The sequence below is a fragment of the Malaclemys terrapin genome, chromosome 2 (assembly GCF_027887155.1).
Source record: "Malaclemys terrapin pileata isolate rMalTer1 chromosome 2, rMalTer1.hap1, whole genome shotgun sequence".
Taxonomy (NCBI): domain Eukaryota; kingdom Metazoa; phylum Chordata; order Testudines; family Emydidae; genus Malaclemys; species Malaclemys terrapin.
In genome coordinates this window covers 242,486,849-242,512,665 of record NC_071506.1, presented here as the reverse complement: position 1 = coordinate 242,512,665, position 25,817 = coordinate 242,486,849, and the positions used below count along the sequence as shown (strand labels likewise).

Sequence of the window (25,817 nt, the reverse complement as noted above, 5' to 3'; positions counted from 1 at the left end):
GTTTTGCAGCATGAGACATTTGGAATTCCCCTACCTCTCAGATTTTCAGCCTTCTGAGGCATTGGCAGTGGAACATGAGCCCTTTCCCCATGTTCCATTCCAGCTGCCAATACCTCGCTTCCATCTAGAACCTTCTTAATCATTTTCTTTATGACAATGATCAATAGAGGGGTTCTCCATGGGAGCTGGGCACTGGCATTTTCTGTTGCTGCTACAGCTCTTTCTAGGCTGTTGTCCTACCTCAGGAAGCTCTTTCATAGACTTTATTGGGGGCTCTCCCTCTTCAGTAGTTCCAGTTAATGAGTTCACAAATGGTGCTGAGCTGTAGGTCTTAGGTTTCAGTTGTGGCTTCCTTCAACACTTTAGTTGTTTTCTGATTTAAGGCAGCTGCTCCCTAGTTTGTCTGCCTGTGAAAGTTGAGAATGGTTGTTCTTACAAGCATTCTGTCTGCAACTTCTTAAAAAACTGGCTTTGTCCTCACCCCATTAGTCTGTCTACAAGGGTGGAGAATGGTTGCTTTGTCTAATAGTCAGGCTAGGCTTGCATTGCTGTTTTTAATGGATTTGGGGCACCTATACATGATGCATGCATGTATGCGTGCACTTTCTCAGGGAATCATCTGTGCTGAAGGCTCTCTCTACCAGTGTCTCACTACACAATACTCATGGAGCCTTCTGGCTGGTTGAGTCCTATGTCCCAGGAAGGCATCATGCTAGCAGAGGGGAGTGGGAGTCCTTTGGGTAGTGCTTCCTCAAGTCCCCAAAAGGGATGCTCTGTTGAATGCTTGAGTTGGCCTAGGCACTGAACTGCTCTGCTCAAAGTCAGTACCTTGCTTATGATCCAACATCAAACTTTGCCTCGTGCAAAGTTTCCTGGAATAGTGCAAGCTCAGCACATTGGCAGCATCATATTCCTAGGTGCAGAGACAATCAAGAGTTTCTACGATCTTCAGGATCTCCACTAAACACACAGTCATCTGATGGCAGCCAGTATCTCTACAGCACGATGCACGAAGGGGAGTGGGCATGGTTCCTGAGCTCAGTCCACTCTAATGTCAAAAGCATAATGTAACCTAGAACCCTTGCTGGAAAGAGCAACATTTATAAAAGACACCTTCTTCATCATGGAGTATAGAGTGGTCCTGTATAACTCTTTCAAAATCTATACTACAAGTGGTCCAGAACAAACTGAGTAAACCTATAAACTGCTCAAGTATGGTTTCTATCTTGCAAGTGGTTGACAGGACCAATCTGGTCAAGTTGAGATTCTAGTTGCAAATGTTCACTTAGAAGATACCTTGGCTTGCCTTTCTGCAGCGTGAAAGATCTCTACCAACTGACAGGTTTCTAGAAGGTGCGGTTCCAGAGGAACAGTGTTTGATGTGGAAGGTTTCCAGCTCCCTGATTCTAAGACAAAGTTATGGCCATATCATATAAACAGGCTTACGTACATCCTTCCTAACTGTAATTCTGCTTCTTTCATAATATCAGCATGCAGGATTCCTATGCACTCACCTTCTTTTAGAGTTTGGGATTCTGTTCTAAGACAGTATGTTGAGGTCAAGCTTTTCTGTTATTTCAGTCCTCAGGATGGCTGGCATCTTCTGACTTTGGGAAAAATTACATTTGAGATTTGTGCTGGGGTTTTGTTTTATTTATTTTATTTTTTAAGGAAAGTTCTTGCTTCCTGCATATTCAGGAACTTCCTGAGAAGGTTCTAAATTGAGAGGAAGCAGTGACAGCTGGAAGGGAGCATAAAGAAGAGCTTTCATTCTGCTCTCAAGTGTTTCAGTGGGCCAAAAAACCTAAGAGTTTGTATAATTCCTATCGGTCTTGCACAAGGAAGTTGAGGCCCAAGAGTTGGAATCCTGCAAGTATAGTATCTTCAAAGAAGCAGAATTACAGGTTAACTTTCCCTTATTCCGCAAAAAGTTAATACAGTCACAGTACAACAAAGCTTTTCATTAATCATTTCACATACTATTGTTTTCAAAATTTTTACAGGGTTGAGAAGGTCAAGCTCATGACTGGTGCAATAACACTGATGGTCTCACCATGGATAAATGTGACACACATTCTTCTGCATCTCACAAATGAAGGTGCGCACTTCACAGATCCAGTAATTAGTAACAATATATTATAACACGAATTATTTCCCAAAGGCTTCCATCCAGTGATTCTCGGATAACTTTAAACAAAAGTGGCTTTTGGCCATTGTAGTTACTGAGTGCCAGTTATTTTTCCATTTAACAACTATTACCTCTTTGCTTTGCCTTCATAAAGTTTCTATTTTAATATACACATTAATAAAAAAAAACCAAGGCTTTATGTTTTACCCCCTTTATCACTAAAATGGAAAGAAAACACAATATTTAATGGAAGTTCTAGACCATAGATGAGCTATATGCGAACCTATCATTTTTGTAAATCTCTTTCATTGACGTATACCTACTTGTAACTAAGCCCCTTTCAAACTGTCTTCCTTTATTGTCCTAATGATTTATTATTTTAATTCACTCTTATTGGCAAAAAGGAAATAACTGCTGTTTTATTCTACCATGTTTCATTCAAATTTTTGTTCTCAGTAAATGTATTACAATTCTTCCATTGGCAGTCAAAGAAATTCCATACAAAAGCAGCATTTACTTTAACTTATATCTGAGCCAAGAAATACATACACAGTTTGACATTTTGGAGTATCTGTTTTCCAGCATTAATCTGAAGTTGTTATTAGAGCCATTAAAATTATTTTACACCATTTTAAAAGCATAGCCTATACTAACTTATCTTGATAAATGATACAACATGTTAACAGTAAAGAAAAACAAATGCATGGCATAAAAGCTACTGAAATTGCCCAGATATTTACACCCTGCCCTGTTGATCTTTAAGAACTCCATTTTCTAAATCCCATCACTGAAAATAACACCAGCAGGAATAAAGTTACATCATCTGGTGACTTTTCGCGTGTGCCCTCCTAAGGCAATATCAGATTGTACAGCAAAGAGAGATTACCTTTGATTTTAAAGACAGATCATTCTGTTTATTTCAGAGGAATGATGATGCATTTTGCTGCATATGGCTTATCACCTGTCCCTGTAAATAAGGAGCTAAGGGCTAAAAATTCCCTTATGCCATAGAGTTCTGACTTCCTGTGACAGGGTGCTGGGCTAGGACTCCTGAGCCAGCCCTTTGCCACACCAGCTCTAATTAAGGGAGTTAGATTGGAGCTTCCTAAAGAAACCTGCGCCTGATTGGCAAAGGGGAAACAGCTGCCAGCCTAATTAGCCTGGGGCTGCATAAAAGCCTCAGGGGAAGGAAGCTAAAAAGGGGAAGCCAAAGAGTAGTAACCCTTTGTTCTTGGTTACAGAGACTGAGAAGTCCCTAAGGCTGAAACCTCCAAGCTCTATGTGGTGGGAATTGCACCGTTGACTGCTGAGCCAGAAGGTCTCAGAGTGATTTTTAGAGCAGAGCAGAGGTAGGACCAACGGGGCCCTGCTAGGCTCCCCAATCTAAACTAGGGCTACCTTCCAATCATAACTGTTTTGATCCAAAAATGTCAAAACCAAAACAAGACTAAAGCATTCTGTCAAACCCAGCAGCAATCCAATCCTATATTTTTTTAATACTGAAATCCTCCTGTTGAGCTCAAAAGGATTAGGCCCAAAAGTTTTTCTGTTCCTATGATGGGGTATACAAACTCCACACTGGACCTGAAGGGATTAAAAGGCAATACTGGGTCCTGGCAGCTCCCACACTCTAGGCTTGCAGAGCAGGCTTCAATTGGAGGAGCATTAAATAAAGGGGAACTAAGAAATCCAGGTAAACAGTTGTGGACAGACTGCAAGAGAGAAGAAGCCAGACAGAAGATTGAGCCTGTGAGGGGACCATGGAGTGGGTAAGAGACCCCCCAGGTAATGCATTCTCTAGCCACCACCACTTTCCCATTCTGAGAACTTGTAGGTCCAGCAGGGCCCTGCTTCTTTGGATTCTTTCTTTGCTGAGTTACTAGCTGGTTGGACTATAGGGGCCATGCCCCAAACTGAAGGGACCTATTGGTAGGAAGTAGCCTAGCAAAGCAAACTGGGACTTGCTGCAGGGAGGACCATGCCAGTGCTGCTTTTCACCAGGACTCTGGACTGGGACCCAGTAGAGAGGAATGGCCCAGGTCTGGGGCCTGAGGCCCAGAAGCAGATGGAAAGTAAAAGATTCCCTGCTTAAGATCAGGAACAGGCACCTCTTCCACCCAGACAGAGGAGCAAGAGGCTGAAAGTTAGGTGTACTAACCACTAGTCCACTCAGTACTCCAAGTCCCCTATCCTAGGTGGTGGAGAATGTGGGTAGCAGAGTCCTAGTCCTGAAAGTAGGACAAAAAGAGAGACCGACCGACCGGGGGGGGGCAAAAATGGATTTTGAGACATTGCTGGCCTGGGTCTTGGAAAACCAACAATAGCAGGCAGCCGAACAACAGCACCAGCAAAACCAACTGCTCCAGCAGCTCGCCATTCAGCCTCCAAACAGCAGTAACAGCAGCCGATTAAAGAAATGATGGTACAGCAGCAGTGGCTCATCCAGCAGATGACGGTGCTCCTACAGCCGCCTATGGCAGCAGCAAGTCTCACCAATGGAAAGGGAAGTGCCACCCAATGCCATCAAAGCTGGTGAAACTGACAAAGATGGGGCCCATGAACAACCCAGAGGCATTCCTCGTCATGTTTGAGAAAGTCACCACTAGGGTTCAATGGTCAGTGGAAAGCTCTGCCACCCTACTAGCCCTCTACTTGAGGGCCCTGACCCAGGCCACGTACCAGGGCCTCGTGGTGCCTGCTTAGGATTACACCCAAGTCAAGGCAGCTGTCCTGGACACCCTGAACATATCTCCCATAACCCACCAGCAGTGGTTCTGCTTTTAGGAATTCCTGCTTGGGGCTCAGCCCAAGGCGGTCACCTAGAATTTGAAAGAACATTGCTGGAAGTGGCTGTAGGCAGAGGGCTGCAGTGGGGTTCAGGTGACGGAGAATGTTGTCATGGAGCACTTCATGCAGATCCTCCCCGTGGGTGTGAATGCGTGGTGAGGTACTGTCTCAAAATGCTTGCAGAAGCCGTTGGGCTAGCAAAGAACTAGCTGACGGCCCTTGGGTCCAAAGCAGAAACACTAAAGACCAGCCCAGCAAGCCCCAGGGACCACATACTACCAACCCCCAAATCCAGCTAATGGGGTCCCGGGGAACTGGGAGGGTACAATGACCACTCATCAGTGCCTAACCAGGGCAGTAAGGTCCACCACTGCCCTTCAATGGCGATGTACTGGCAGGTGAGACCGGACTTGGTACAAAAACAATGACCCAACCTTGGGTCAGATTTATGACCAGATTGCCCATGTGTACAGCATAGTACTAGACCCCCACTCTTGAAATGGTGGCCCCATTTTGAGCTGGTTGAGGAAAGACATACCAGGCCATGAAAGATTCCAAGGGGGGGGGGGGGGAAGAGTGGGAATCCATCTGGTAGTTCCAAAGGGGGTATTCCAAATGGCCCATCCAATACCATGCATAGGGCACTTGGGGAGAGAAAAGACACTCGACAGAGTGACTATATGGTTCTACTGGCCGGGCATCCACTTAAAGTTGCATTCATCCCCCAGTGCCAGTGGACAGGTCAGAAAAACATCCCAAAGGCCTTTCTAGTACCACTGCCCATTATAGGAGTGTCCTTTGAAAAGAATAGCCAGGGAGCTGGTGGGCACATTAGAAAAGTCTGCAGCCAGAAAAAAAATACATCCTGGTGATCCTAGATTATGCCACCTGATACCCCGAAGCATCCTTCTCTGACCAACTGCAGCTGTCATCATCAGTGAGCTCCACAAGGTTTTTTCCTGCCTGGGGATCCCCAAGGAGATGCTAAGGGATCAGGAAACCAACTTTACCTCACAATTAATTAAAGAGCTTTGTGGCCTGCTACAGGTCAAGTCTTTGAAAATGTCTGTATATCATCCTCAAACCAACAGATTGGTGGAATGCTTCAACAAGACATTAAAGAACATGTTGACAAAGTTTGTAGTCACTGATCACCCAACACTGGGACAGCCTGCTCCCACCTCTCCTCTTCACCATCCATAAGGTGCCCCAGGCATCCACAGGCTTCTCCTGTTCAAGCTATTGTATGGGAGACTGTCACTGTCTGTGTTCCCTCTAAGCTGCGGAGTAGGGCGGCCACCCAGGAGTGAGTCAAGGGCCATGCACTTGATTAGCAGAGCCATGCACATCCGCCAGCATGTGTTCAGGTGCCCCTCCCTTCCCCCCCACCCTGCTGCTTTGCAGCCATGTTGCTCCTGCAGCTGCTCCCGGGACCCTCCTGCTGGCTGTGCAGAGCAGAGGGGGTGCTGATGTCAGGGCGTCTCCTTCCCCCTGCCCCTGTATCCCATCTCCAGAGAACAGGGGAGAGGGGATAGGGCTCAGGACTTGAGCAGGAGAGAGCTGCTGTAGTCTGAATGAGCCTTCTGGGTGAGTGAGTGAGTTATTAAAGAGACTTCCCCAGCAGCCCACTCTCTCTCTCTCTCTCTCTCTCTCTCTCACACACACACACACACACACACACACACACAGAGTCAGTCTCCCCATCACCATGTATCCCATCTCCACAGAACGGGAGAGTTTTCGGTTAATGCTCTAAAGAAACAGCGCATGGTGTGTCTCAGAAAATTCCCCAGCAGCCAGCACACACACTGTCTCTGTGTCACACACACACCGCATTTCCCACTCACCTCCCAACACATACTTTTGTTGTTACTTCTTGGTACTTCCTGCAAAGCACATATATTCACTGTAATTTTATTCTTTAAAAGTATGTTATTTTTGCTTTGACTGGTCTGTGCATTTCATAATTTTTATTTCTCTCACACTTAAAATTTAATTCTTTGAGTAGTGAGTTTTAAAATGCCTAACCTGTCCTGGCTGGAGTATCTAGGTTTTTTGTTTCTACTGGTGGCACACATTCACACATTACCTTATAATGTATTCCACACACGGGGCAAGAGGCCAGAAGTCAGATGTGCCAACCACTAGGACACCTGGCCCTCCGAGCACCCTATCACAGTTCCTAAGAAGGGAGGAATAATTGTAGAAACATAGCAGAAAAATAAATAAGCTTTGTTAATTTAACCAGAAGTAATCTTAATGTTCAGAACTCTGGGTTGTCACCTTCTTACCATTCTGACATCCACTCCTATGCATGCCAGATTGGCATTCTAGTAAACATTCTCCTGACATGACTCTGCATCAGCACTTTATCTTCAGACAGAAATGCCTAGAAGACACAGATCTGAGTGCAATCTCTACTGAAAATCTAATTAGTAAGTAATGCTTCTCTTGTAAACATTTAAATTTATACTCAAATAAAATGTACATTTCCCAGGACCCTGAGAATTCAAGATCAAATTTAAGTGCCAAAACCTGCAAATACAAGCAGGTACCTACTGAATTTTTTCTTAGACTTCAGAATGAGGATCCAGGTTCTTTGACTTCACCCTCTTCCTGCAAAGGAGGGAGTGAAAAAAATAGACACTTACTTACACCTAGTTAAAGCAAGAGGACTAGATGCGTGATCAAAGGGTAAGAAACATATGTAAACATATATAAATCCTTAGATCATGTAATTAGGTGGGGAAAATGTGTCATTATAAACTTGAAATAAACAGAATTACCTGTTCTTAAGATCAAAATCAGTTTCTATTATGCTTCAAGGAATAATGTCACGTTAGTTTTCTGCATTTAGGAGCTACCTCCTTAAAGTATCTACGATTTGCAAATGCCAAGTACATTTGTCCTCATCTGAGAGACTTCTGTAGCATTTAATGACTCATCTGTCATCAAGTCATTAGGCTGTGGACAATACTTTGATGTCACATCCCTTTACTAACTGTTGTAAAGGAAGCTGCCCTTCTAAGTATGCCTGTTAGATTGAAGCCAACACTTCATATTATTAGATTTTATAGGCTTACAGAGACATGCTTCTATCATAAAGACTACATTTATACCAATCCTTATCAACAGACCTTTCAATGTATTTATCAAGGACACAGGCTCCTAGATCTTACTTATCTGTGATAAGATGAAGCAATGTAAAGAAATAATAGAATACCCCAGTCCAACAACTGGCTCCTGCAATGGGGCAATGGGGTTTCAAATGGATGCAATGGTTACCAGGGGTCGGCAACCTTTCAGAAGTGGTGTGCCGAGTCTTCATTTATTCACTCTAATTTAAGGTTTTGCGTGCTAGTAATACATTTTAACATTTTTAGAAGGTCTCTTTCTATAAGTCAATAGTTTAGTTATATATTATAGATGTAAAGTAAATAAGGTTTTTAAAATGTTTAAAAAGCTTTATTTAAAATTAAATTAAAATGCAGAACCTCCTGGACTGGTGGCCAGGACCCATACAGTGTGAGTGCCACTGAAAATCAGCTTGTGTGTCGCCTTCGGCACACGTGCCATAGGTTGCCTACCCCTGGGTTAGCCTGTGCTAAGCCAGTTCCAGAATCGAGGGTATGAATGATCCCTTGCTTTTGTATGGAAGAAAGGGCAAATAGTATACCTGACTTATCTTCTCTGTACCATTCATTATTCTGCATACCTCTATTATCTCCTCCAACTGGTGTACACTCTAAACCAGTCTCACTCTTTTCAATATCTGTGATCCACTACCATCACAACTGGTAAGCAACACACCAAACGGTTCTCCTGGTCACCCTATAGCACCCTGCTAGTGATAGCTGAGAATTTACTTATCCTAAATAAGCAGTGCTAAGTGACCATAAATGATTTTGAAATAAGTTTCAGAATAACAAAACAGGACCCTTTTTCAAGTTTTTTAATTTCAAAATCTGACCCTGTATTCTCACAGAATGGATTCTGTCCTCTTGATTAATCGCTGTGCACTATGTAATTTTTCCAATTTAGCTTCAAATCTCTTTTTACTTAAAGAAAGGATGCCAATTCCATTGGTTCTGAGGTCATAACTAGTTTTTTCCAGTTCCTTGACTTTGCTTCTTATAGTACTGATACTTATATCCAGAATGCGAGACATTTCAACTATTTGTTTAATGTGAACCTTTGCTTGCAAGAGGCAATCTATTTTATCACTGAGGTTCTTGGATGAAAGAAAGAGCACACTTGGATAGCTAATGAAAAATCTATCCACCTCTCTTTCAGTGCACCCAAGAGATAACAGCTTCCCTTTAGCATTTGTAAAGTTTTTTTTTATATATTCATTAGATAAGTCCAAAATGTCAGCTCCACCACCATGTAGCAGAGCTAGTAATTCCTCATTGCTCAGATGGAAAGATGATTGCAGGAACTCAAAGTTTGCGTTCACTTGCTTGCTGCTCCGCAGGAGGATGAAGACATTTTTAGAAATGATGTGCTTCACAAAATCATTTGGGTTTTCACCACCTAAAGATAAACAGATCTCATGCAGGAGGTCAGTCATCTGCTTATTCAGCTCCACTCTGTTAGAAAACACCCGAGGTGCTCTGGTCAACATATTGCAAAGGTGTTTAGAGGTTAGCCCAAGAGAACAGAAAAATGTAATATTTTTCTCCATATTGATGTTATTACTGGAACGAAAGAAGGACTCAGGAGAACGTCCCAGAATATTTACAATTTCCAAATCAGTCATCAAAATACTTCTCCAAAGTTCCCAACGTTTTTCGAGAGACTCATAGGAACGCGTGATGGCCCGTGGATAACGTGAGATGATGCTGGCAATGACTTCATTAGTAGCCCCTTTGCTTTGCAGAAACCTTTTGAGGTCCTCTTCATTTGTGATCTGCTTCTTCAGAATTCCAGGTTGTCGCCTTCTCACCATTTTGACATCCACTCCCATGCATGCCAGATTGTTTACTAGAATGCCATTCTCCTGGCATGAGTCTGCATTAGCACTCTCTGTCTTCAGATAGAAGTGCCTAGAAGACACAGGTCTGAGCACAATCTCTGTTGAAAATCTAATCAGCCAGAAACAATTCATATTGTAAAGACTTGAGTTTTTCGTGTGCAACAGTCCCCTGGCTGCCATAGGGATCAGCTTCTGCAAATATCTTTGTAGTACTGTATGTCCACTGTTTAGCATCTGAGGGGGGAGGCGAGGGGGAGAAAAAACAGTCATTATGCACAGCTACTGGACACTAAATGAAGAATATGGATGTTTATTTTTAAATAGTTAGAGCTTAAAAAAAATAAAAAATAACCTGCCCAAGTAGGAATATCTAATTATTTAGTTAAAAGATCTAGCTAAAAAAACCCTATAAATTAGCAAATTCAATAAATTGTTTAAAATTCATTTATTTAAAATTCTGGTGGCAGGTGAACAGAAGTGTACAGGATTACTACCATGAAACTAGAATAAAATGTTCAGTTACATTAAAGGAGTAAGTTTCAGGCTTCCATCTCTTAAGAGGCACGGTACAGACAGCCCAGGTGGGAAGCTAGGGTAGCTTTAAACCAGCTTTGCACGCTCCCGATTCTGGACTGCTCTGATGGCTGAAGTGTTCCTCAGGAAGCCCTGGAGGTCTGTCTACATTATGGTAGACTCCCCGAGCAGTAGTGCTGCCCAGAATTTCCCATATGCCTCACTCCAAACATTCCTCTTCCAGCCGCAGCCATTTCCCCAGCACAACCCCTACATATGGGCTTGAGAAGGGTCCTAGGAGGACAGCCTACAGCTCTCTTCCCCCAGCTCTTGTTCCAAAGGAGCTCTCCCCCAGCTGGACCTGGGGCTTTTAGGCCCCTTTATACTACTCTGGTCCCTTTATTCAGCATAGAGCAATTGGTGCAGGAGTAAGAATCTCACCCAAGGGGAGGACTCGGCAAGAAAAGTTTGCATAAGACGGACATCTCACCACATCCAACCCTGTCTCCTTTCATAGTTGCTAACATTTGAAACGGTTTCTCAAGGAATAGTTCTCCACAAAGAGTTGGGAAGTTGAAAATCACAAATCCCCCAAGAACTGAAGTTTGTGTGTGTATTCTGGTCAATTTCATGTTGAGTTCTGGGTAAGTTGGTTGTATTTTTTCCTTTTCATCCTTGCTTCTTCTATTTCCCTACCCTCTAAGCTGTTTCTTCCATATAACACACTACACCACTATCCTGAGCCACAAAGCCCCTCATCTGATTCAGCATATTACAGCCAAGAAGATATCAGGCATTGCAAGGCCCGACTTTGATGCTGACACTTGGGTTTATAAATATAACTCTCTTGTAACCAATCAATTGTCTGTACACAGTCTAAGTACAGTAACAAGTTTTAATGCCATCTGATCAAAAATGGAAGTTAAAAAAGATGAACAAGTTTTTTGTGTCCCCTTCACAAAAAGGGGACTTACAATATAGGTCATTTCTTGGAACCTTTGCAGAAGGCTGGTCATTTAAAATCCCCAGCTGTTAGGTCTTCCAATACAGTCAAACTAAGCCAAGCAAGTCAGAAAATTATGTCAGTCTCTTAGTGCCACAAATTCATGTCAGAAATCCTCAACAAGTGACACAAACACCCCACTGAAGTGAATAGAATCTTTCTCCTATTCATCAGAATTGGGAGTTTTAAATGTTGATATAAACACAATATGAAAAGGTAGTTTCAAAAGTTAAAAATCTCAGGTGCTGCAAAACATTTTTCAAAATAGCAGAATGGACTCCGGCCCCGTTAGGGATTAATTCCTGGCAAATTTCCAGAGTTTTAAAAATCAAAACCATTTTTACATAAAAAAAATAGTTAAACTGTTGGCATGTGCCAGACTCTTATTGTGTAATAAATAAGGATGAGCGGCACTTGTAGCTTCTATGGGTTTATTTACAATAAGGGAGGGGGAGAGTTAGGAGCTCCCAGACACTTCTGGCTGCCAAGAGGGAACCCTGATGGGCTCCCTCTCAAGTGTTATTACAAGGGTTAGGGCTCCTGAGACAGGAAGGAGCAAGTATTTCAAATGCTGAAAAGAAAAATTCTTCAGCAGCCGTGGTGCAATGGGGAACATCACCAGAGGCCCCGAGAGTACGGAAAGGATCAAGCACTCCTACCAACAACATCCTGCATCAACAATGGGAGAAGGGAAGGATAGACGCCATTGTGCCACCCAGAGATAGAAGGGGAGCAGACAGCTGTGTCCTCCAAAAATAATGGTGGGGAGGGACTGAATAAGGAGCATGCAACCTCTCTGTAATTCTGCATTAATGAACAGAGGGGTCAGGAGGGGCACAGATGGGCATGCCCCACACTGTAACTGTAATACTGTAGACATTATGCCTCACCCCTGACACAGAACAAGCAAAAAACCTCCCTTCAAAAAACAAAATAAGAAGTGCCAGCCACTGCAAAGGAATAGGAGAAAGTGAAGGTGGACATGGAGAGCCATGTCTGGTTTCACATGGGCTAGAAACCAGCCACGCAGACCTTCATCTCCCCACTTCCCTTGCTGAAGGCAGGTTGGATATGGAAGAAACAGCTTAGAGGGTGGGGAAATAGAAATTTCATCCATCAATTTCTTCCCTCTTAGAAGGCATCAAGATGGTTTTAATTCAAACTGCCATAAGAGGTGGTTTTTACATCTGAATCTAATACAGTTAAACATACAAAAATGAACGTAGACTGCCTGACTCACCTTTAATAGTAGTGGCCCAGCCTTAACACCTTGAGTGTGTGCAAACAACCTCTTGGTATTTTTCAGTACCTGGATCGCACATATATAAATCCTTTTCCATTCACTGCAGGAGGAAGAAAAAAATGTAAATCAAACTGCCAGACAATGTTATGCAGATTAACAATCCAAGCCAATTCTTAGAATAACAGTAAATATGAAAAAAGAACAGAAGTACTTGTGGCACCTTGGAGACTAACAAATTTATTAGAGCATAAGCTTTCGTGGACTACAGCCCACTTCTTCGGATGCATATAGAGTGGAATAAATATTGAGGAGAGATTTTATATATATATATATATATATATATATATATATATATACACACACACATATATATACACATATATACACACACACACACACACACACCCCCGCATGAACAGGTGGGAGTTGTCTTACCAACTCTGAGAGGCCAATTAAGTAAAAGAAAAAAAATTTTGAAGTGATAATCAAGATATATCAAACTGTCTGTACTGGGCTATCTTGATTATCACTTCAAAAGTTTTTCTCTCTTACTTAATTGGCCTCTCAGAGTTGGTAAGACAACTCCCACCTGTTCATGCTCTCTGTATGTGTGTGTATATATATCTCCTCAATATTTATTCCACTCTAGATGCATCCAAAGAAGTGGGCTGTAGTCCACGAAAGCTTATGCTCTAATAAATATGTTAGTCTCTAAGGTGCCACAAGTACTCCTGTTCTTTTTGCGGATACAGACTAACACGGCTGCTACTCTGAAACCTGTAAATATGAAGTCAGTAGCTCAAGCAGTAGCGGCTTGTGAGCCTCTGCTACATGGAGCAAGATCATCACATTATAGTCTGGACCCAACCAAGGGGCAATGAATTGTTTTGTTGCCTGTGGAGTAGCCCAGCAGCCAGATTCAGAGAAAATGATTAGAGGATTAGAAAACGTGCTTTATAGTGACAGATTCAAAAACTCAATCTATTTGTCTTAACAAAGAAAAGGTTAAGGGGTGACGATTACAGTTCAAAAGTATCTACATAGGGAACAAGTATTTAATAATGGGCTCTTCAGTCTAGCTGCAAAAGGTATATGATCCAATAGCTGGAAGTTGAAACTAGACACATTCAGACCTGGGCTGCCCAGAGGGGCGGGTAAGTGGGGCAATTTGCCCCGGGCCCCACAGGGGCCCCCACAAGAATATAGTATTCTATAATATTGCAGCTTTTTTTTAATGGAAGGGGCTCCCAAAATTGCTTTGCCCCAGGCCCCCTGAATCCTCTGGGTGGCCCTGATTCAGACTGGAAATAAGGTGTAAATTTTTAATGGTGAGAGTCATTAACCATTGGAACAATTTACCAAGGGTCAAGGTGCATTCTCCATCACTGACAATTTTTAAATCAAAGCTTGGATGTTTCTTTCTAAACGATCTGCTCTAGGAATTATTTTGAGGAAGTTCTATGGCCTATGTTATATAAAAGGTCAGACTAGATTATCACAATGGTCCCTTCTCATCATGTATATTACATGGGGATGTAATGGCTCTGTGGAGCATGCTACCTTCTAGTGTGCTGGAAGCTGTGGTACAAGATTGTTTTACTCCTTATTACTCCCTTGTGCTAACACACAGGACACACTACAATATGGCTCATAATAATCAATTTTTTAAGAAACCCACAGTAATACATAGTAAGTCTACACTAATAACAGAATACAGCTTTAAGAACCTGACCCAAAGTCTGTTGAACTCAAAAGGAGTTTTTCCATTGACTTTAATGGGCCTGAGATCAGGCCCTACATTTCTACCAACATGTGGAACACAAGTGCCACTTTGAATCTGGGTCCGCTATAAAATGGTTTCTTGGTCATTTGGACAATAGTATAATAGCCAAACCCCAGAGTTCCTTAGCTAAATACTGATAATAATCTTTCTGTTCTATCCAGAACTTTTCCATTAAAAATTCATTAGAGGCTCTGGCACTTCTATATTGCAATATTATTCTAGGCGCTGAATTCAGATCAGATTCAGGACCGTAACTACTGATTACATTTCTTGTTTGAAAAAGAAAAGTCATCTTGGAAGGAAAGTGATACGGATGCCCTCTTATGGAATAACTTTATTAGTCACACTCTCCACACCCCAGCAAGAAAGGGGTAATAATAAACATCAAGTAAAAGTTTCAGACTACTACATATAGTCCTAATTGTTTCAGCAATTATACTGTAAGGAAAAATAAATATCCTTTTCTAGCCTGTATTTTTCAACACAGCGACAATCCACCAACCCCAGAACATATAGCACATAGTGTTTCCCAAGCAGTGAACTATCAAAAGATGATTTTCAGAGAAAGATTTTGCAATTACAAATCAGACCACATGTGTATCAAAATCCAATATGCTGGCCCCAGAGAATATCTGACACTTAAGAGGAAGGCAACTCCAACCTATCCTCATCCACATCACCTGGCTAATTATGGGAGGGAATACCTTCCTCATCCATGCTCTGATCAGCTGATGCAATGTAACAAGATTTGACAATCCATATCTTGGTCTAAGTACAATCATTTTTACTGCTTATGAAGTTATCTTATCTCTTTTCAAAGTCCAATTATAATATTTGACTCAATGACATATTGCACTAAGGATTCCACTAGCCTCTAGACAAACTAACTTCCTGTTGAACAAAGTACATTCCTGTCTGGGCCATCAGCAGGGTTCAAACCCTGGATCTAAAGGGCTAAGAGAGTAAGCCTCTATAGCTTGAGAAAAACTCCAATAGCTGGAAACTGTAGTGGGCTCCTAATCTTCCTCTACCACCCATTAGCAGAAGACTAAAAGATTCACAATCCCTTAGTGCGGGTTACGAAAGCAAGTATCAGTCCCGATAAACTGAGTTCCAAAACCTCAATGCTTTTAGTTAAAATAAAAGCAGTCCTTAACCATTTTATCCCTATTGGGATTCAGGTCAGCTAGTCCCAAGAGTTCAATGGGACATACCAGCTAACCATTCTAATTACATAATTTCATTGCAGACTGCTTTTCTTCTGGTTACACTTCATAATCTGTTCACTACTAGCAATAATCTGATAAATGCTACAGTAACACTCGATGAAAGGGAATTGCATGAATAACTGATCTAACAGTCTCACACTCACCAGGGCATATTGGAGCCTTCTTCAACAGACCAGCATACACTAGAAAACCAATAGCAAGAAAAAACAGTCAAGAAGGATGAAAACTATCTTAAGAAGTGGAATATTCTCTCATTGGTACAGGTGTGTAACTTCTGTGTAGAGATGCATAGCTCCCGAATCGCCAGTCCACAGGCGCGGCAAACTGCTCCCATGGCTACGAGGCAGGAGTGACCTTCAATCCAGCGTTTGTGTTTGGGAAACTTATTTGGCTGATTTGATTGTACCCTCGCAGCTGGTGTTCACGCGCTCAAGAGATGGGTTCGTTATCTTATGTGCATGTATACTGCCTGGCTCTTCTATGCGCAAGAATGTAACCACTAAGAAGAGTTGTAAACAAAGTAAGGAGAGAAATAAAAACCCCAGGAAAAGTTTTCCTGGGAGGCTTTTTGCAAGAGGCTTGTAAAGCTCTCTAGCTACCACAGACCTGGCGTTCTGTTTCCTTTCCTGCGTCGTCACCACAGCTGGTGACCCCGACGTGATACCCCTCTACTCACCGGCTGGATACGCCGAGCGCGCCCGCGGCTGTTTGCCGCCCCTTATTCGTGAGTATGGGGGGGAAACTTTCCAGTGCCCAGAAGGAGCACGCAAGAGAGTTACAAGAGATTATACGACAGCGATCATGTGTCGCTGTCCCGGTCGCTCATATTGAGGACCTCCTAAGGGAAATAGATCGCCAGTGCCCCTGGTATCCAGACTGCGGGTCATTGCAGCTTTTTGATTGGATACAGATTGGGATCACCTTGTATAGTAAACCCCGTGCCCCAGTTCAGTGCCTGCTGCTCTGGCAGCGTTGTAAGGAGGCACTGGAGGGGATCGGCCCCAACAGCCCCAAGCCGGTCCCCCTTTTGCCCCCAGGTGATGGGCCACCCCCCTCCTGCCCACAGCTGACCCTCCCTGCGCCGCCGCCCGTGGCGGCGCCCCCCTGCCTACCGGTCGGGCAGGGGGGCGCTGTCGCCGCGGCGGTGCGGCAAGCGCGTGAGGCCGGTCTCTTGACCGATGAGGAATCCAAGTGTGGGTTCGAGGCGTTTCCCGTCTCTTGGCGGGATAATGGAAATGGGGGGCAGATAGTGGACTGGGAGGCTCTCCCCTACTCAGTTCTGCGCGAGCTCCGCAAGGCAGTTCGTGAGACCGGGGTGCGGTCCACTTTCACCCTGGGGATCTTGGAAGGTGTGTCAAACGGTTACTTCTTGCTCCCCCAAGATTGGAAAGACATGTGTCGCATGGTGCTGTCTCCCGCGCAATACGTTGTGTGGGATAGCGAGTACCAGCGAGAGGCGCTTGCAGCAGCAGCGCAAGGTGGGGGGGCTTATCTTGCTGAGCAGTTATATGGCACAGGGCAGTTTTCGAGCATCCCCGAGCAGGCGGCGGGCACGCCCCGGATAGCTTTTCCCATCATTGGCCAGTGTGTCCGTCGCGCGTTCCGCAGGGTCCCCGCTGCAGGCGAGTCCTCTAAGTCCTTTGCGGTTACTCGGCAGGGTGCCACCGAACCATTCCACCAGTTTATTGACCGCCTCCAAGAGGCAGTCCAGAGGCAGATTGATAACCCGCAAGCCCAGACTGAACTAATGATAAAATTGGCTTACGAAAATGCCAATGCAGACTGCCGCCGTGCCATGCAGGCAGTGGTCGGGCGCCCCGGGTATACCCTGGCAGAATTGCTGCAGGCGTGTGCTGACGTAGGCACTCAGACCCATCAGATGGCCCTGCTGGCAGCTGCCCTGCACAAGGGGCAGAAGCCTCAGGGGAACTGCTTTAACTGCCAGAAGCCCGGACATTTTTGGCGGGAGTGTCGGGCCCCTGCGGGGGGCATGTGTAAAAACAAACCCAAGCCCCGGACAGACCAGAGGCCCCGCACGCTGTGTCCGAAATGCAAAAAGGGCTACCATTGGGCTGCGCAGTGTCGCTTGGCCGGGGGTGACAGCCGGGTCTTGGCTGCTAACCGAGACAACCCCCCGGGAAACTAGTAGGCGGGCCTGCGACCAGCCCGAGACCCAAGGCCGCGCCCCTCTCCGTGCACGACGCCCCCGCCGCCACAAGGGGCAGTGCGGGGATTGACCTTGTTAATCAGGAAAATATGGATATCACTCTCCCCGGGGAGGTCCTCCTCATGCCGTCCCAGATTCAGGGCCCGCTGCCGGAGGGCATGGTGGGCCTTGTCCTACCCCGCTCATCCGCCAGCAAGCAGGGCCTGTTTGTGGTGCCTGGGGTGGTGGATTCGGACTATGGTGGAATTATCCATGTTCAACTGTGGAGTCATCTCCCGAAACGGCTGTTTCAGGGAGATGCCTGGGCGCAACTCATACTTGTGCCCTACTCCCTTCCGGCAGGGGGAAGAAACGTTCCCCGAACCGGAGGCTTCGGGTCCACTGACCAGCGCACTATTCACCCACAAGTGGCAGCAGTTGTTAAAGACATTGGAGCACCCCAACCCAAACGCATTTACTGCCTCAACGATCAGCCGTTCGAGGGTGTTATCGACTCTGGGGCAGACATTACCATCATTGCCGCTGCGCAGTGGCCCGCCCATTGGCCCACAGAGCAGGCTCCGGCAGTTTGGGGTGTGGGCGGGGCACAGGACTCACAACGAAGTGCCCGATGGTTGGAGGTTAGGGCGCCCCAAGGCATCCGCCGCGCCCGTATCCGGCCTATCATTCTCCCCGTCCACCTCAACCTGTGGGGCCGTGATTTATTGACACAGTTCACTGCCACCATCCATATCAATGATTAGGCATACGGCCCTCCCCCTCCGTTGGCTCACTGACGAACCCGTATGGGTTGCGCAGTGGCCGCTTCCTTTAGAAAAGCTGGAGGCCCTCCAGCACTTGGTTAATGACCAGCTGAAGGCAGGACGTTTGGAGGAGTCCACTAGCCCCTTTAATACCCCCGTGTTTGTGATTAAAAAGAAATCTGGCAAGTGGCGCCTCCTGCAGGACCTTCGCGCCATTAACAAAATTATACAGCCTATGGGTCCCCTGCAGTGTGGTACCCCTAATCCCAACCTTATTCCCTGTGATTACCGGTTATTTGTAATAGATTTAAAGGATTGTTTTTTTACCATCCCCTTGCACCCTGAGGACCGGGTGCACTTTGCCTTCACTGTTCCGGTTTTGAATCACTCCCAGCCCACTCCACGCTATCAGTGGAATGTGCTCCCTCAAGGCATGTTGAATAGCCCCACCTTGTGTCAGCATTTTGTTGCGCAGGCCCTACGGCCCTTCCGCGCAGCACACCCAGATGCCTTAATTTACCACTACATGGATGACATCCTGGTGGCTCACCCCGTCCTCCCTGATGACTGGCTGGACGAACTGCGCCACCAGCTTGCGGCGTGTGGCCTGGTTGTGGCACCGGACAAGATCCAGCGTCAGCCACCCTTTTTGTATTTTGGTCACCGCATGCTCCAGTCATATGCCCGTCCAGTTTGTCCCGAGTTGGTATTGCCCAACCCTCTTACGTTTGTACAGCTTCAACAGTTATTGGGGTCCCTTAATTGGATTCGTCCTTTTTGCCCTCTGACTACCTCCATGCTGTCCCCTCTTTTTTCTGGCCTTCGGCAGGGCCGTCTCCCCGGAGATATCATTCCCGTTTCCCAGGAACAGTGCCAAGCGGTCACCCTCATTAACCAGACCCTGGCCCAGGTGTGGGTCGACCGCCGAGAAAGGGAACAGCCCCTTTTTGCCATTTTGCTTCCCACACTCTCACAACCGACAGCTGTCCTCGCCCAGGAGGGGGCGGCAGCGCGTCTTCGTTTAATTGAATGGATTTATTTGACCCATTCCCCTCCGCATACTATTCAGACACTCCCTCAACAGGCCGCAGAGCTGATTTTTAAAGTGCGAGAACGGTCCCGTACCCTCTTGGGTTGGGACCCCGTTGCCATTATTGTCCCCATCCCGGCTAAAGACTGGGAACGCACTGTCTCTTGCAGTGCCACCCTCCAATTGTCTCTTGCTGACTATGTTGGGGAAGTTAAATATCACATTCCCCCTGACCCCCGTCTTTCATTCCTACAACAACGTTGCCTTCACCTCCGGCCGTCCTTGTCAACCGTCCCCATTAAGGATGCACTTACCCTTTTTACGGACGGCGGCCCAACACGAGGTGCGGTCAGCTGGCAGGTGCAAGGCACTTGGCAAGTCCGCTTTACCCTGCCTCAGCGCTCCCCACAGCGCGCAGAGTTGGCTGCTGTCATCCTGGCCTGCCGATGCTTCCAGGATGACCCTTTTAATTTGATTACTGACAGTCTTTATGTTACTAATGTTCTTAAGTCTCTTCCAGGTTCCTATGTGTCGCCCTCCTGTGATGACAATTTGTTGGCCCTTTTTCTTACCCTGCAACAGCTCCTTTCCTCCCGCTCTAGCCCACTGTTTGTGGCACACATTCGCAGTCACACCACACTACCGGGCCTATTAACAGAAGGCAACACGGTGGCCGACCAGGCGGTCAAATCGGTGGCCTCAATTTTTTCCTCCCCAATCAAAAGCCACGCCTTTTTTCATCAATCCGCCAAGGCCCTTGCCAAGCAGTTCACTCTCCCATTGTATCAGGCGCAGGCCATTGTTCGCCAGTGTGACCTTTGCGCTTCTCTCTCCAATAGCCCGGAGGTAGGGGTTAACCCTCGTGGAACCTCGGCCAACCAGCTCTGGCAAATGGATGTTACACATTTCCCTCCCTTTGCCCCCTGGCAGTATCTTCACGTGTGTGTAGATACCTTTTCCCATTATGTGTGGGTCACCCCTCAGAAGGGTGAGGCCTCTCGTCATGTTATTAATCACATGATTCGCGCTATGGCAATCATGGGTCACCCATCCCATCTTAAGACCGACAACGGCCCCGCCTACTGTAGCTCGGCCTTTGCCTCCTTCTGTACCACGTGGGACATTGTCCACACGTTTGGTATCCCGTATAACCCCACAGGCCAGGCCATTGTGGAACGAGCCAATCGTGCGCTCAAACAAGCCCTGGTCCGCCAAAAACAGAAAGGGGGGATTCCCGTAGGCCTTCCTCCCCGCCAGGAATGGCTGGCTGCAGTGCTTTTTACCCTGAATCATTTGAATTTGACTGACAACTACTCTGCAGCAGAATGTCATTTTCGCAGCTACCAGGCCTTGCCCCGCCCCTTTGTTAAATATCGCAAGGCCCCAGACCCTCAGTGGCATGGCCCAGTGCCCCTTATAACGTGGGGACGAGGGCATGCTGCCGTTTCTCTTCCTACAGGTCCGCCCGTGGCACGGCGATGGCCTGGCACCAGGGACTATCGAACCCCATTCCACAGTTCAACCTACATCTGCAGGATCCCGAGCGTCCTCGCCAGCGCCCCCCGCGGGGGCCCCCGCAGCGCATAACCTGGGGACAGGTTAAAGCCCTTTCATTGCAGGCCGAGCAGCTGCGAGTGCAGCAGCAGCTAGAACCTACCGCAGAAAATTACCTTGTGACATTGTTAGCTTGCCTTAATGCTAATTCACTCCTTATTTTGTGTGTATTGGGGAGTTTCCTGTTGGCCCCTAGCTGCCAAGGCGAACCCCAGATGGAGCAGCGGCTGCAGTTTAACACCTGGGTCCACCTGGCAGAAGTATTAAATCAATCTGATTTCTGCCTGGCCGTTGCCCCGGAAATGCAAGGTCTGTTAAGTACCTGCCTTGTTCCTGTCTGTAAACCACCCAGCAACATCTGGGGTGTGAGACAGTGAAAGAAATGTGCTGTTTTAAGCTTGCTGATAATAGTTTTGTATGCAATAGCAAATTGATATGCTGAAATGCTATGCTTAAGTCATCCGCCAAGACGTTTTTCTTCCTTGGTAGGATTATATTTAGTTATAGCCACCCTTAGAGTGGATGAAGACCCTTTTATAGTATGGGGTCCTAGTTTTGATGTTTGACGTTTTACTTTGCTGCTTTGTTTAATGTATACCCAATCTAGTGGCATTGTGTATGCTACCCTGCGAGAGTGTTTTGTTTAAACACCGCATTTATAAAATAAAACAGGGGGAGATGTAGAGATGCATAGCTCCCGAATCGCCAGTCCACAGGCGCGGCAAACTGCTCCCATGGCTACGAGGCAGGAGTGACCTTCAATCCAGCGTTTGTGTTTGGGAAACTTATTTGGCTGATTTGATTGTACCCTCGCAGCTGGTGTTCACGCGCTCAAGAGATGGGTTCGTTATCTTATGTGCATGTATACTGCCTGGCTCTTCTATGCGCAAGAATGTAACCACTAAGAAGAGTTGTAAACAAAGTAAGGAGAGAAATAAAAACCCCAGGAAAAGTTTTCCTGGGAGGCTTTTTGCAAGAGGCTTGTAAAGCTCTCTAGCTACCACAGACCTGGCGTTCTGTTTCCTTTCCTGCGTCGTCACCACACTTCTGTTCTCCCCACCCAGGAGTAACACATATGCCTGAAGAGCAGAATAAACACCCTAAAAATTCCACTGAACAAATCCCTATTACTTAAATTTGTGGTGCTTCTTCACTGGAGGTTTTCAAAAGGAAGTAGGATAACCATCTGTCTTGGATGGTTTAGACCAGTGATGGGCAACCTGCAGCCCACAGGCTGCACACAATCCGTCAGGGTAATCCGCTGGCAGGCTGCAAGACAGTTTGTTTACACTGACCATCCACAGGCATGACCACCCACAGCTCCCAGTAGCCGCAGTTCGCCGTTCCTGCATACAAACACATTTGCTCCAATCCCTCAGACAGAGACAAACACCTACAGGATCTCTATCAAGCGTTCTTAAAATGTCAATACCCACCTGAAGGGTACCCAGAAGTCACCTACTACAGGACAGCCCCAACAAAGAAAGTAACAGAACGCCACTAGCCATCAGCTACAACCCCCAACTAAAACCTCTCCAGCGCATCATCAAGGATCTACAACCTATTTTGAAGGATGATCCCTCACTCTCACAGACCTTGGGAGACAGGCCAGTCTTCACTTACAGACAGCCCCCCAACCTGAAGCAAATACTCACCAGCAACTACACACCACACAACAGAAACACTAACGCAGGAACCAATCCCTGCAACAAACCCCGTTGCCAACTCTGTCCACATATCTATTCAAGGGACACCATCATAGGACCTAACCACGTTAGCCACACCATCAGGGACTCGTTCACCTGCATGCCATCATGTGCCAGCAATGCCCCTCTGCCATGTACATTGGCCAAACTGGACAGTCTCTACGCAAAAGAATAAATGGACATAAATCAGACATCCAGAATGCAACATTCAAAAACCAGTAGGAGAGCACTTCAATTTCCCTGGACATTCAATAACAGACTTAAACGTGGCCATTCTTCAACAAAAAAAAAAATTCAAAAACAGACTTCAATGAGAAACTGCAGAACTGGAATTAATTTGCAAATTTGACACCATCAAATTAGGCCTGAATAAAGACTGGGAGTGGCTGGGTCACTACAAAAAGTAATTTCCCCTCTGTTGATATTCACCCCTTCTTGTCAGCTGTTGGGAATGGGCTACATCCACCCTGATTGAATTGGCCTCGTTAGCAGTGACCCCCAACTTGGTAAGGCAACTCCCATCTTTTCATGTGCTGTATATTTATACCTGCCTACTGTATTTTTCACTCCATACATCTGATGAAGTGGGTTTTAGCCCACGAAAGCTTATGCCCAAATAAATTTGTTAGTCTCTAAGGTGCCACAAGGATTCCTCGTTGTTTTTGCTGATACAGACTAACACAGCTACCCCTCTGAAACCTAAAATTTAATAGTAATTAAGACAAGGTTTATTTTACAAGGGATGCGCAATCACAATATCACTTTATAATTTAGTAAAATTTTATTAGTAATAACTTACTAGTCTTTAATAGTTACAGTGCAATCGCACTCAGATGTCCCGGTTTGCACCAGAGATCCATTGTGCTGTGTGACAAAGAGGCAGTCCCCATCCTGAAGAATTTGCAATCTAAGGTCCCGAACCTGCAAACAGCTGCTAACAAATGCTCTTTTTATAGATTATGCCTTTTTAAAATATTTTCTGTCCCTAAAAATATCCATTTGTCTGCACTGACTCATATGACAAGAGAAAAAGAACCTTCCTCCAAAATAGCAAAGGACATATGATTGCATAGCTCATTTCTATTTCTATTATTCTAAGCAATAATCTCTCCAGACCTCCCTGACCTAAGCATCCACTGGCGGTTGCCAAATTTGGTTGGACGAATTCCTGGAGATTTAATCACATGACATAATCTTTAATTAAAGATTACTCTTTAATTCCCGGAGACTCCAGAACAATCCTGGAGGGTTTGCAACCCTAATTTGGGGATTTTTATTTCACATTGCTCAGACATGAGACCTTTGCCAATACACAGAAACACTAGTCAAATTTCAAGCAAAAATTCAGACTAATGAATACAGTTTAATATCTTCAGAAACCCCACTATAAGACAAAATAAATATACTGCTCTAAACCCTCTTGGTTGCATTTTACACAGCAGAATCAGTCCTTATGTTGCACGCAGATAATCCTATCACTTTACTCGGATTCGAAGACCACTTTGACTTCCCTTTAGTCTTGCTAACTCTTCCTATTGGGCAAAGCAAATCTTTTTCCTGTTAAATCAAGCCCCAAAACCTTGCTGCTTTCATAAGAGTAATTTTCAAGCATTTAATCGGCACATTCTAGCTAACCCCTTTTAATTAAATCATTTCACTGCTCCGTTCTTCCTTAAATTTCTTGTTTCACTTTGCAATTTGCATTCTGCTAATAGTAAGGTGAAACGCGCTATAGCCGAGATGTGATTTATGTTTTCCATCCAGTAAGATTGAACGTAAAATGACTCTTACCTGAGTAACCCGTGCAATAAGACTGTAAAACGTGTAATTTACCATCACGTTGCCCTCTGGAGTCTTCCTCATCCTACGTTAAAGTTGAAAGCTAACAAGGAGAAAGCAGTCAAAACTAGTAAAGAAGAAAACTTGATATTAGAAAGCATTTGGTTTTCGTTTTAGTGCTGCCACCTAGCAGATTCCTGTTTTCACTCATTTTAGTTAAAGTGAACTGCTGCACCAGGAGATGGCAGTATAAAATAGCATAACCATGCAATTTGTGCAGCGGTATTTTGTGCTATATTTAAGATTTGGGGGAGGGGTGTCCACAATGTTTTTGTAGAGTATGTAGGAAAGAAGAGTTGGCTACTAACAACCTTCCCAAAGATGACAGGTGTCTGAAGCCTCTCCAGGAGGATATGGAATATGGAGCAGAGACATTGCCATTGGCCTTCATATAGCACCATCACATTTCTTCCCCCAAAAGTCTCATTAAATGGATGAGTGAGGATTCTAACATGTCTGTTATAGAAGGTTGTCACCTGTCCAGGTTTTCCCAGGATTGTCCTTTTTTGAGGTAGCTGCCCTAGGAAATCTGTAAGGGTGCTCAGTACACGCTGCCAGCTGTCCAGTCGTATGGGCTTGGGTGGGATCATCCCGGATGGCAACCCTATGCATTGTCGTCAACACATTCACATTGGGTGCCAAATGTATTTTTTTAAACAAATTCAACAAAGAGAAGGATTTTAATTTTTATATTATTTAATTTTATCATAAAGTTAGGTCCAATGTGTCAATTCTTTATCAGGGCAGTAAGGACCAGTAATGCATTAGGGCTAATCCTGACCTCAATGCCCAGCCAGATAACTAACCTGGGTATAAATGGGCAGGTGTCTGTAGCTGCTGTTTCAGCCTCAGGACTGCAGTAGCCTCAGTGGTCATATGGGGATAATGACTGATGAATACCAATGCTGCTTGGCCCTGACCCACCCACCTCTTTTAATAAATAACTAAATTAATGGAGATATCCTATCTCCTAGAACTGGAAGGGACCAAGGTCATCAAGTCCAGCCCACTGCCTTCACTAACAGGACCAAGTACTGATTTTGCCCCAGATCCCTAAGTGGGCCCCCTCAAGGATTGAACTCACAACCCTGGTTTAACAGGCCAATGCTCAAACCAC

The 25,817-nt window shown here is 45.3% G+C and overlaps 1 protein-coding gene across 2 annotated transcripts; it reads right to left on the bottom strand.

Moving 5' to 3' along the window:
* Nucleotides 1-7,634: 7,634 nt before the first annotated feature.
* Nucleotides 7,635-24,741, bottom strand: MTERF1 (mitochondrial transcription termination factor 1). Of its 2 annotated transcripts, none has more exons than XM_054020487.1 (3): nucleotides 24,653-24,741; nucleotides 12,647-12,749; nucleotides 7,635-10,124 (listed from the first exon to the last, which is right to left on the bottom strand). In XM_054020487.1, exon 3 carries the CDS (start codon nucleotides 10,122-10,124, stop codon nucleotides 8,895-8,897), a length of 1,230 nt encoding a protein of 409 aa, XP_053876462.1. In that variant the 5' UTR covers nucleotides 12,647-12,749; nucleotides 24,653-24,741; the 3' UTR covers nucleotides 7,635-8,894. The 2 variants fall into 2 exon arrangements, with proteins under 2 accessions (XP_053876462.1, XP_053876463.1); XM_054020488.1 differs by lacking the exon at nucleotides 24,653-24,741 and adding an exon at nucleotides 23,661-24,096.
* Nucleotides 24,742-25,817: the final 1,076 nt, after the last annotated feature.

Excerpts from the sequence above, each read along its gene's own strand:
- MTERF1 (XM_054020487.1), bottom strand. The coding sequence starts at position 10,124 with ATGCTAAACAGTGGACATACAGTACTACAAAGATATTTGCAGAAGCTG.